This window comes from Cariama cristata, unplaced genomic scaffold (assembly GCF_000690535.1).
Source record: "Cariama cristata isolate BGI_N322 unplaced genomic scaffold, ASM69053v1 scaffold5713, whole genome shotgun sequence".
Classification (NCBI taxonomy): domain Eukaryota; kingdom Metazoa; phylum Chordata; class Aves; order Cariamiformes; family Cariamidae; genus Cariama; species Cariama cristata.
In genome coordinates this window covers 39,761-52,831 of record NW_009607734.1, presented here as the reverse complement: position 1 = coordinate 52,831, position 13,071 = coordinate 39,761, and the positions used below count along the sequence as shown (strand labels likewise).

The following is a 13,071-nucleotide window of genomic DNA, read 5'->3' as shown; positions in this document are numbered from 1 at the left end:
AAAGTAAAAGCTGCTAGTGGTTGGGTGTCTGATGGCTCATGTTCTAATTGTTCTTTAGAAAAGGTATGTATTGCTCTAGGCATTTATAGATGCGCATTTTTGATGCGAACCACAGAAAGTATGTCACACTTGTTTCTTTCTGTAGTTTTATCCCTGCTATTTCTAGAGACTTTGTTACTTAATTTTCTTTTGGATTTTATGGCTAGAAATCAAAGTAGCAATAATTGAAAATGGGCTGGCAAGGAAATACTTCTGTTCAGTGTTTTCCCATTAAGATTTTGCACTGTATACAGCGTGTGTTTTGTACAGTAGTTTCTTGAAACTGAGGAAAGTCTGGTTTGCTTGATTTTTGTTCTCCAGCATATACCTTTTAGTACTTTACAAAGAGCAGCATTATGGAATTTACTGGTTTAGTTGATCCGCTTCAGGGTGTGTATGGTGCTCTGATTAAATTTCAGGTTAGTTGGTATTTGTTCACAGGAGTTACTGTGTGTTGGATAAAAATGAGAAAATGGGTGTGTTCTTCCTTTTCACAACATCTGGACTTAGTGTTAGATTTGGAGGCATTCATTTTAATTGATTGCTTTAAGGCACTATTATCTTAGCTTTTTTAAACATACCACTTAAATGATTTTTTTATATGTAGATGTTAAAGTCCATCCTTACACTTAAAAAAAAATTACTTGAGATTTATCATACTGTTGTAACAGAATGGCTTTTCGTTGTAGGTGTTAGCATGTTTATTTAGGCTACAGACTCTGTTACAAAGTGAGTTTAAAAAAAAATTACTTGAGATTTATCATACTGTTGTAACAGAATGGCTTTTCGTTGTAGGTGTTAGCGCGTTTATTTAGGCTACAGACTCTGTTAAAGTGAGTTATTGTTCAAGTCACGCATTCCTATATATAATAGTCTATCATAATTGTGTGCTATAGTTCCTGTATATTCAAAACAAGGTTTTAATTGGCCCACTACTTTCTTTGTAGTTTAGATTAGTTTGTGTCCATTCAAATTGGGATCATTAACATGCTAGACGTCTTTATTTACAGTAATTTTAAGGATAAGATTTTGGTTTTCAGAATACTTTAGTGTATTTTTGGAGAATTCCTAAAAATTACAAGTCTTTCTTGAAAATTCATGGGAAACAAAGCATTGAAAGCAATACTCTGGGCTGTTGGAGCTTATTCAGCTGCTCTCACAGATTCCTGTATCGTGTAATCATTTTCAGACTGATTATGTGCCGCACTAAAATAAAATTAGCATTCTTCTGTTATAAGGAAGTTGCAGGTCTTCTTTCTCTGATGATTAAAAATCTTTTCATTTCTTGCATTGTCCTTCCTTGTGGCAGCCATAGTGCCTGCATCAGTTCACTGTATTCCATGAAACGTTCAAGTGAAGACAGTCTTACCTTGATTTGGATTTGCATATCCTTTGAAAGTGGTTGCCAGTGTTGCCACCTCTTTCCTTGCCTGCATGGTAATGAAGGAGACTCAACAGGAGCATTGCCAGGACGCTTGGAGGAGCAGGGAGTGGCTTTTGAGTCACTGAATACTAAACCAACAGCACAAAGGGAAAATACAGTAACAGTATGAATAGCTTATGAGACTGGAACCTGAAAGCATTAAAGGACTTTGAACAATGTCAGTTTTAAAATAATAAGCATAATAATTGGAACTGGGGAGGATTCTTGAAGCATTTGGGAGTGAGAAGCCCAAATTGACATGGGAGTTAGAATTGAGGAAAAGGAACCTGAAAGCATTAAAGGACTTTGAACAATGTCAGTTTTAAAATAATAAGCATAATGGAACTGGGGAGGATTCTTGAAGCATTTGGGAGTGAGAAGCCCAAATTGACATGGGAGTTAGGAATTGAGGAAAAAAAAAAAAGAAGCAGGAAAATAAAGTTGCCATTTGGTGCAAAGAGAGGGGTGCAGGTTGTTTGGCCCATTAAGGAAATCAACTGCGACTTGGTCATTTATTTTGCTAAGTCAAAGGGCAGGGAAGTGTATGGTCAGGATCTAAGAATAACTTAAGTTTGTTTTTAACCTTCTCTTATTGCAGGAGTTGTACTGTAAAGCTGGAGTTTTTCTGACCTACTAATGCTTAGCTTTGCAGCCTTAATGTTGTGTAATATTTTGATACGTAATCCGTGCATATCTGAAATTTTGGTTAACAGGATTTTTACTGTGTACATACATGGGAAGCTGCTTACTTTTGAACAAGGCAGACTTGAAGGGGTGGTTTATTTTTTGCATATGTAGGGCTGAGTGATTGCTCAAGCTATTTAATTTGTTCTGTCCTCTAAAGGTTGCATTGTTCTTCTGGTAACTGGAAGTTTGTTGCACTGAGCATTTCCTGCATCCTTTGCAAAATGCTTATTATCATTCTGCTAGTCCAATTTAGATTTTCCCCAACCTTCCTTTTTTAACACTTGAAAAATTGTGCTGTTGTCCACAGATGTAAGAATGTTTAAATGACATTAGTCATAACCTCTCAAGGTATCAAATATATCTTGTTCTTACATCTTTCAGTAACTGCAACATTTTTCACCAGCTGTTCATTTTGAGGAGGTTGACTTTGAGCTGAAAAAAACTCCCTGTAGAAATACCATATGTACATTTAATAAGGATTGCTGCTCTTGGGCAGTTTCAGGTTTCTTTAATATTTGCTTTTGCTCTGTAATTTAGTATATGCTATTGGTGTGTGTTGCTTTGTGTTTTAAAATTTCTCAAACAAAAAATATGTTTAATACTGTTATATTCTGAGTTTTTGGTTCATTTTCAGGATTTAGTATGCTATTGGTGTGTGTTGCTTTGTGTTTTAAAATTTCTCAAACAAAAAATATGTTTAATACTGTTATTCTGAGTTTTTGGTTCATTTTCTGGATTTAGTATGTTCTTTTGTCATTATGCTTTATTATATTTAAAGATCACAAAAATGACTTGGAACAACTAGGTTGCAAGAGCTTTGATCTGCTGTTCAGCTTGTAATTTTGGTGATAGTTGCCAGTAGTTTGTTGCTGACAGCTTGTTGACAACCAGTATGTTAACATCTCAAAATTATTTTAGTCAAATGTTCTGCTCAAAATGCTATTTGTAATCTTGTTCCCTTGCAGCTTAAGTGTCAGTAGCTTTCTTGGTGGTTATTTTAATGAAAATTCCTAAGACCAAAATTCTGCTAGTCTGAAGGTGTACGATAAACGTGTATGAAGATCTTTGAGAGGTAGATTGAATTTGTTTTAGGATCTACCGCCCATTTGACTAAAAGATTTTTCTTTTGATTTTTGCCCAGTTTAGAAACCTTAATGCACTTCTGATTTTTCCCCTTTATCAAAGAGGAATATTAACTTTGTTCAGTGCTGTCAACTTTAGCCACTGTTTCCCTGCTTTTGCACACTGTTGTATATTGGTGAAGGGCTTCTGTTGTGAAACCAGCCCACAAAAAGCCCGATTCTGTCTGCTGACATGAACAGGTTTCCTCTTGGACCCCAAAGTCTCATTACCCTGTACTGCAAGGTGAGTAACTTGGTATGAGTAGACCATCGGGTTATGTCACACTGCTTTAGGATCTTTGACATGAGCATATTGCTAGGGATGCACTGCCAGATGCAGCATGGTTAAAGGTGGTTGGTTGTCTTCAGTTGTAGTGACAGTCTCCAAATCCATATGCTATTTCAGAATTTTTTTAAAGCTGTTAAATTTAAATCTTGTTTGTTTTTAGATGTTTTTCTAGTTTTTGTTGGTTTTGACATTTTGTTCGTGATTTTTAGCCTACAGAAGCTGTTCATTCCTCTTCTCCCATTGTCCCTGTGATCCCTGTCCCACCAGTCCCTGCTGAGACCACTGTCATCCCATCCACCATACCACAGGTTTTTACTCTTTTTTTTTTTTTTTTTTTTTTTGGTTAAATTTGTTCAACTTTTATTTATTCAGTTTATTTCATTGCTTTGTTTAAGTTCACATTTTGGTACCCTCACACACAGGTTTAAGAGGAACTGTGAAATAGCTGAATTAGTAATACACTAGGGTTTCATCCTAATTTTTGTTTATTTTATAGCAGCTTTTAGTCCATTTAAAATAAGTTATGAAATAACTAAAGAAAACCTCAAAAGAATGGAAAGAAGCGATAGGATATTTTGTGTTCACTTAAAAATTTTAGAGCCATTTCACCCTTGTTGAAGTGTTATTGCTTGATTTATTTATAGAGAATCATTGTCTTGTGTCATATACAAATACTTAATATATTGTCTTTCATTGACTGTACTTGCATGATGTTTCTAATGTTCTCCAACCATTTGTTGGTATTAGTATTCTTGGGGGACATTTAGAATACAAAATGATTTTTTTCTGCCTTTTTTTTTTTTACCCCTTTATTGCTAACGTATTTGACTCATAAAATGTGCTCCCCTTCTAGACCTTCATCCTTTAGGTCACATAATGTCAACATACAAAAAAACCCCCAAGCCCTGTCAAGACAAGTGGAAGCAGCAAACATGAGTTAACATTAGTATCTTGCATATAACTTGGAATATGTGACCACAGCATAGCAAGCTATGGAATAAGTTAGGATGGGTAGCAGTTATATTTTTGCATATAGAATGGTATTCTGCTTTTATTTTTTCGTTACTTTACTATAACTTTCAGTGCAGAAATCTCAAACGATGAGTACATGCCTTCTGAAAATATGGATCACTTTTTGGAATTGTTTGACAGATATTTATTAACTTTAAAAGGGAGTTAAGCTCTGTAGACTATTACTGGGATATTTTTGTAGTATGTAAGTCAGTGTTTGTTTTTTCTTAAGGTCTGCTTTCCAGCTACATGGCTAAACTTGCAACAGGTGGTAATATTTTTTATCTCTGCTAGATTGTTAAATTTTACATAATCCCATAATTATCAGAAGTTTCCACAGTTGGCTGTTAATAGTTCAATTTCTAGTGGATGTGTGTTTACATGAATCTGTCACCCATACTTTTCCCAACAGGCAGATGAGAGATTTGGTTAGTTTCAGAAATACTTCCTCCTTATAGAAGAATTCTGCCGACATGAGGATTTGGGGCAGACTAGTGCAGCCAGTGAGCTTCTGTTGTCAGCCTCAATGGATAAAGATAACTGAGTCTCTAGCAGCGTTTACTTTCAGGGAATTGCCAGTAGGCTAAGCTTAATTTAAAATAAAATAATTAGTGCTATGTATATTTATATTTTCTTTGATTGCCATTGTTGTGGCAGTATTACAGTCCATTGATGATGCAGGATTACAAGCAGGAGAGTAAGAATTGAGTGGTCTGTGCCTCTGTCTTCTGAGTGCATATAAATGTCTGCAGGAGTTAGCTTTGTAATTCTGCATCGTTAGTGATTTTAAGCAATTGGAAAATACCATAAGATGTTATGATCAGCTTTGGATTTGGCAGATGCATTTTTGTGCAATAGATACATCTCTGTATTTTGTTAATCACTTTATCCCTTAGGCAAGCCCTTAGTCTGCTTGTAAACAAAGTTGTCAAATGACTTCTAAATATTTGAACAAGCCCTGGCACAGAATCTTGAAAGTGTTAGGTGTTTTGGAGAACTCTGGTAAAATAGACTGAAATACTAGGTCTTCTTTCCAAAAACATTTGATGTTTTGAGTTAGATGTTGCCCTGTGTCTGTGCAGTGTCCAGGTGTACCTTTGGAATGCCTGGCACAAAGGTCTCTCCTTCCTGCTTGGAAATGATGATCAATTACTGCTGCTTGATGGAGAATTCAGATAAATGCAGAAGGAGTGTTAGGAACAATCACTTAACTTAGGGAAGATGTTTTGCATCAGTTGGCTAATTTGTGTCTCAAACATACTGTTCACATAGAAACCTCACCTACTGATAGCAATTTGCTTTTAGCTAGTGTTCCTCTTCTTCCTTTTAAGACATTAAAAGAAGAACACTTGTCAGCCTCAAGAAAAAGGTTCACGGGAAGCCAACTTTCACTGGCACTGCTTTTGTTAATATACTTGGATATTACAGAATCCTAATATTAATTCAATATAAATTCCAAAGTTAGGTGAAATGTAAAGAACATGACTGAACTTTAAAACTTAATCCTTGGGTTTTTTTTCTATTTAGAAATTAAAAATATTTTCATAGTTCCTACACAAATATGAAATAAATGTATGTATGCTGGTCTCTTATAGATCCACTGGAGATTAGAACTCTTAATGCCTTATACTCAGTGAGGTTCTCTTTAATATAACGTGTTGTATTGTTTGTCTTAAAATAGTGTTAATTGTAAAGCTCTTACAGGGATGGTTATGCATAATTTAATTGATCAGTATTTTCAGTACAGGAACTTATTTTTAATTTAATCTTATTTTAATAGAACTTACCATTGAATAAGAAGCAGAAATTGGAATGTAACTTAAAGGCAGAAAATGATTGTGAAGGGATGGCATTGTTTTGACACAGATTTTTATTGTGATACTGTTGTGATTGATTTCTGTACTGCAAGTGTGCCCATGTTTCTACTGAGAGGCTTCCTGGGTGAGAAAGGTGTTTGATGGCATCTTGACAGTCACAAGTGTCATCCTTTTTGTTTCCTTTTTTTTTTTAATAGTCTACTCTGTTAACTTACGTAAGTACCACCTGATTTTTAGTAGTTAGTTTCTGACACAGCGACCTGATAGCGGATTGATTGACTTCTGTCTAGTGATGGTAGATTATTCATCTCAGTCTTTTGTGAGTCATCACTTATTTCCTAGCTTTTGGGAGCTTTTAAAAATCATGAATTCTTCAGAAGTATGTTGTTGTCATGGTAATGAAACAAAAATGCAGAAGATGAATAGGTTAATGTAATTGTCATGTTTTTGTAGGTCTTAAGTTTCTTTCAATGAATTTAGTACAAGCTTCAATTGCAGCCCATTAAACTGTCCCTAAATTTATTTCCACACATACACACACACTTAAGAGATTAAAAAAAAGTCTTAATTTTAAATATAATGGATTTTTATACTTATAAAAAAATCTCACCTTTATTAAAACAATAAGGAGATTAACTTTGTTTTGTGCCACTGAATTTGTAAGTCCTGTTGAACTTAATGCATCAATGGCATTTGGAGTCTGGAATGTATTGGCACACCTTTTTTGTTTGTTCTTGGAGCAGGCTAGATGCTGCCTATTTTAAAGGCAGATAATTGTTGCAAAAATAGGAATCTGTTTATTTGGAAGTATTTCAGATAAATGCCACCAGTCTGTATGGATCTTCTTTCAGTTGAAACCACATTCTTTTGCAGAAAAATTTTCAATAACATCAGAGAATAAAAATGTTAGCTTATGCTAAAAGCTCCTGACTAGCAAGGATGCGATACTATTTCATATTTCTGTAGCAATAATCTCACTGTTTATGGCTTGTGAATCCATAACAATTTTCTGATGGAAGCACATGCTGCTGTGCAGTAGATGAATGTCTGCTGTGGATTTGCTTTCACTAGTCAGTTTTGTAGATCCTTTCTTCCATAAGTTTGCATTTCTGTGAGTTTCCATTTTGCAAGTTGTTGGGCCAGGAAGGGGAGTGTTCTTGGTAGGAAGAGAGGGGAATCAAATCCACCAAAATTTGGTTTTAAGATATTGACTGGTAAAGCAACTTCTCATTGTCATACCACAAGTACTAGGGTAACTGACGTCATGTCAAATAATAGCATGATTCAGGTTTTCGTTTGAAAAACAAGATAATAAATTACAGAACTTGTATATAAAATATGAGCTCAAGAGTTTTGGAAGAGTGTGGTTTCACCGCATGAAAGCAATTTGTTCAGGGTTAGAAACAAGTGTTTCAGAAGGTGTATTTTGGAGATTCTCAAGTTGAGGCTACTTTTTAACAGAACTTTGAGAAACACAGCAAATTAAATATTGCGTAATTATCATTAGTATTGTTTTCTCTTATGCTGTATAATTTTTTTCTTTCTATTCTTTTTTTAAAGGCAAATCCCCCTCCAGTGCTGGTGAATGCAGATTCTTTGGAGACTCCAACATACGTAAGCCTGCACTTGCTTTCAGTTATAACTTTAGATAATGTTTTATGTATGTAGGTGTGCTGTTACTGTTTAATAAAACCTGTTTTACCTCTCTGATGGTGCTTGATTTCGTCAGCTGTCCTGATAGTTATTTAAATAGCTGTTTCATGAGAAAAAAAAAAGTTGCAGATTGCAGGTAGAAGGTTCCATCTAAGTACCAGTGTGTGACAGTGCAAAACACAGTTGTTAGAGGTTGCAGAGCTTCAGTGTTCAGAGAACAATCTGTTTCTTCAACTGTGCAGGCAGATGCTTTAATATTTTATGTGCCATTTCCATTACATTTCTCAAAAACAATTCTTCATGCAGTGGCTATACTTAAGATTTTAGTGCCCTCAATATTCATTAAAATGGATTGGTTCTGTTTGAAACATTAAGGTAATAAGTGTAGTTATGTGGAGGCTAAAATTTGTGTTTGGCAGCATGTGTTTTGTGATAGGATACCACTGGTAGATAGAGACTTCAGAGGCTTTAGAATGAGTGTAAGTTTGGCATAGATTTCAGGTCTGGATTTTACTCCTGTACCTTCCTCCTACAGTTACTTATATCGCACTTGCTTGTCATTTTCCTGAACAGTGTTAATGTCTGTACTAGTTGCTTTAAATTGTGTTTATTCCAAGTACTGATATTGGCAAGTAAAGAGTAAATCTTGTCCTTGTCAAAAGCATTCGTAACTTAGCAATGTTGCTAGAAAGGAGCTGTAATAACTCAAGACAGACAAAAGTGTGAATTAACAGTTTAAGCAAAAGACAAAAGATTAGTACAGTGACATAATTGGCTCATAAATGAGTCCTGAGTGTAATAATGATGCCTCTGACTAAAAGATCACAATAGCCTGCAGTGTGTGGCCTTTTTGTTGATGTGATGCAGGTGCAGTTTAGAACAGCATACTGAGGGCGAGGTGCCTCCCTGCACACACAAACTAAACCAAGAAGAAAAGTGATTAATAAATATGTATTCACATTTCAAAAGGCCCCATCTGATAGAGGCATGTGGAGAACAGTAGATGGTACAAATGGGGAGAGAAAATAGCATTAACAGAACAAACTGGTGCTCAAAATTATAAGCTGTCTAAATTATCAGTTTGCAGTGAATGCAAACCAAACAAGCCTATAACTATCTGTAATCTAACCTACTCTGTAGGCATAGGAAGTTGAGTAAAAGAATATCCTTCTAGGTTCCTAAGTAGCTAATGGAATTGTTAAAGTGGTTAGTAATGTAAAATCAGACGTGCAAGGCAACTGCATCATGAATCTACAAAAACCTTAACTGTTAAAACTTTTTCTATTGAAAGAAGAAAAAAGCAAAATGTGAATCTAGAAAGTCATCAAGGAACAAATAGTCAAGAACACAGCTCTTGTTATCTGAATCATAAAGCTGCTGAGGAAGTACTCCCGCTTAGAATTCAAACTGGGTTGGAAAGAACCACCAAGAAGCATATTTTTTATTCTTTGTAAAAGCCCAAGGAAATGCAAACAAAATCAAGTTAGTGGCACATGAAAAGATTAACCATACCAGAGAAATTAACTTCAGTACAGCCAAAAGGCTCTAAGCAAATTCTGCTGAACTACTAATAGGTTTTCAGATTCAAAGGTTGCTGTGGCATAATTACAGCATTTGTATACAACTTCCTTCATCCAGGGGAAGTACCTCCAGATAAAGCTTGAGTTAGTGGATCTGAGATCACTTCAAAACTTGTAAAAGGTAGAATAGGACAATGTTTTTCAACATTTGATGTATCTTTGCTCATGTGTCTGATAATGTTTGGTTTGTTAGATAAAATCAATTCAAAGATAAATTAAAAAAAAAAAAGGGACTATAGGACTGAACTAAAGCAGAAGATAAAAATTATGGAGGTTTGAAGTTGCTTCTGATTATCTAGTTGATATTTAAAAATTGAATTACAGAGTTTTGTATATGGAAATAAACTTTAAGAGACTGCTTAGATATATTAGGTTTGGCTTTGTTTTGCCTAATGGTAATGAATAGGGAAATGATTAATTGTCCTTGTTACTTATTTAAAAAAAAAAAGGCACATACGGATCAGTCGTAATGAGGCATTTCCCAGGTACTGTAATGCTGGATGAGTGGTTCAGTTAGCACATGTTGTCATTCTTGTAGATAATAGCTCAAGGACTAAGCTAACATAAGAACTTCTTGATCACAGTGGCTTCTTTTGTATTGGTGTAGTGATAGATAGAGTTTCATGTGCTCTGAAGGTCAAGACCTCTTCCCTTTTTAATGAAGAAATATCATGTGTTAAAACCACAGTATCTTTTCCACTGAACAAGCTACTAAGGGCATAATCATTTTTGAGGTACTGTGCAAAGAAAAAGATAATAATCTGTTATGTCTGGAATGGACATGGCTTCTATTGTATTAAGAGGAGATATAGTTAGAGATTGAAGAGAAACTGTAGGGAGGGATAAATGAGCTTGATATTAGACAGCCTGTGAAAGTTGTGGCATCTCAAGCTTTTGGAGCTTTTAAATATGTCAGATAAACATATGAGGAATGAAGTAGATGAGGGTGAGTTAAAGTGCCTTTTTTTAATTCTCTGCTAGAAGACTGCACAGATTTTAAAATACTTTCTTCTATACATATATTTTGTACCTTTATAAAATCTTGAATAGTATGTTAAGAGTACAGAAGACTACCAGATACGTAATCTTAAGAATAGACAAGATGCTTTGCAAAATAATAGTATAAATGTTATTTCTTATCTAGTTAAATATTTCATCCTAAAAGGTTTGAAATAGGGAATTGCCTGTAACTGCACGTTGTATATGCTGCTTGTAGGTATCTCTGGAGGAAAGAATTTGAGTTCCAAAGTATCTTAGTAATTTAAAAAAGATAAAATCTTAATCTTACTTTTATATTAAATATGATTAAGAATTTGATATTTCATTTTTTTTTGCTTAATTTAGATACTTGTTCTGTTATTTGATCCTGTCCTAGTTCTGTAGGCAACAAAGAATGTGGGTATCCTTTCTAACTTGAGGACGACACGGCTTACTTCTAGTATTTGGGTTTTTTGTCTAGCTTTATAAAATATTCTTCTAAACTCTCTTCTCTTTTTGGTCCTTTTTTAATTTGTTGATCTTTAGTATATATGTATTGTGGTAAATAGTAGTGTAGACAACTGTTAAGTGTAGCTTTAGAAGGGTCTTACACATTTTTAGTGAGAAGTGGTATAAAGCATTGGTCTTTGATATTTTTTTTTCCTTTCCTTGTTTTTTTTCTTTTCTCTCTGCTCTGTGAGGAACAACAGTTTGAAAATACTGCTCTGTTCTTCTATACAATTTCCCTACTACCCCATGACCCCTTCCTTTTTTCTTGGTTTCAACTTGCTGTATGGCCTGAGGAACATCTGAGAATCTCAAGGGCATTTTTTTTTTTATTGGCAATCAGAAGCAGAGGGCCTCTGCTCTACAATAACTGTGTAGAACAGTCTGCGCTCTGAAATCTTAACTTTTAAACTCCTATGAAAAGAGTGTCTGATTCATGTACAGAGTAGTGTGAAAATCACACGTCCCCTCTGAGCTCAGTGGTCACTATGAATCAGCTGAGATTTGATGGGAGTGAACTGCCTGCCGAGCAAACTGCCGTGTAAAGTGTAAAATTCTCTGTCTCACTTTTATGTCTTTATAGGTCAATGGCACGGATGCAGATTATGAGTATGAAGAAATTACTCTTGAAAGGGTAACATGCTAAATGTCTTTCTGTACTCTGTTTTAGATGGGATTTATGATACTTTAATATGAAAAATTAACCTCTTGATACTCCTAAGTGGCAATCCAAAACAGTCCTTACTGTTTGTTTTTTTTTTTTTTCCTTTAGGTAGATTATTTAACCTAAAGAAAAACAAACCCACCCAGTTACTGTAGCAGGACTATAAGTTTTTATTAATATTCTTAACCATTGAGAGTAAAATGGGGGAAGGATGTCCCTGACATGTACTGCATTTAATGTTATTATCTAGGCTTGTAGAGAGTAATAAAATAAATTATGATTTCATTTCCTATATTGCCATTTATGGTAGGCTTGTATTTATACCATTAAGTTTTATATTGAGATTCAGGCTTCCAGTTGAGATTGCAAGTGACACCTTGTCATATGTATTGCTTTGTTAGATTTACAATCCTGAGATCTATTTCAGCTCTCTATTCTTGAACTGCACTGTTAACATAAAGAAAGAAAGAAATCTTATTTGATACCTATGCAGTTCTGGTGGTTATTGAGAGGGTGAAAAGGTCTTGCAGTTGATAGTAAGGGCGGGCAACCTTCGAAGAGAAAATGTCAGTCTGAATCTCTGCGTCTGTGAAGATACATTACATAAGTGACACAAATTACTTGGGGGCTTCTCTGGGAAGAATAATTCATCACTAATAATTTGATGAGGAGCAAATACTCGTATGAATAATCTCAAAGATCTAGCTCACTAGAGAGGGGAGTTTTTATCTAGTTTATCAAGTTTACCTCAATGACAAAGCTTGTGGGGTTGGAAATGTGTCTTTTACAGTTACATAATGACTTAAGTTCTTACTTCTATGAAAATAAGTGTAATTACGTCTTACGTATGGTTATATGTAGTTTACTGCTTAAAGTCTCTTTTAATACCTTTTTTTGTCAGTGAAAATTACGTAGATTTGGTTCTCTATTGGATCAAATAGATATACTAGAATATCTTTTCTGCCAAAAAGAAATGTTGTATGTCTTTTGGTTTTTCCCCCCACTCTACCTTTAGGGAAATTCAGGACTTGGCTTTAGCATTGCAGGTGGTACAGACAACCCACATATTGGGGATGATTCGAGTATTTTCATTACAAAAATCATAGCCGGAGGTGCAGCTGCACAGGATGGAAGATTACGGTATGGTGACTTTCTATGTTGGGTTGCTAAATGTTTATATTTTTCAAACAGTGGATAGAACACTTTCTGTTACTCTTATAGTTTTATCTTGCTGCATTAGATTTAAGATAAATTTTTCTTACCTTACAGAAGTATTTTGTAAATAATGAAAAATGTTTGAGT

At 34.8% G+C, this 13,071-nt stretch overlaps 1 protein-coding gene across 1 annotated transcript in view; it reads left to right on the top strand.

The window, feature by feature from the left end:
• Nucleotides 1–13,071, top strand: part of DLG1 (discs, large homolog 1 (Drosophila)) — a gene marked incomplete at its 5' end in the record, with an annotated part of 88,916 nt that overhangs the window by 37,249 nt on the left and 38,596 nt on the right. The window contains 4 exons of the mRNA XM_009696851.1: nt 3,769–3,867; nt 7,948–8,001; nt 11,689–11,739; nt 12,785–12,909. Of these exons, the coding sequence (XP_009695153.1) occupies nt 3,769–3,867; nt 7,948–8,001; nt 11,689–11,739; nt 12,785–12,909 (329 nt within the window). The remainder of the gene's footprint in view (nt 1–3,768; nt 3,868–7,947; nt 8,002–11,688; nt 11,740–12,784; nt 12,910–13,071) is intronic.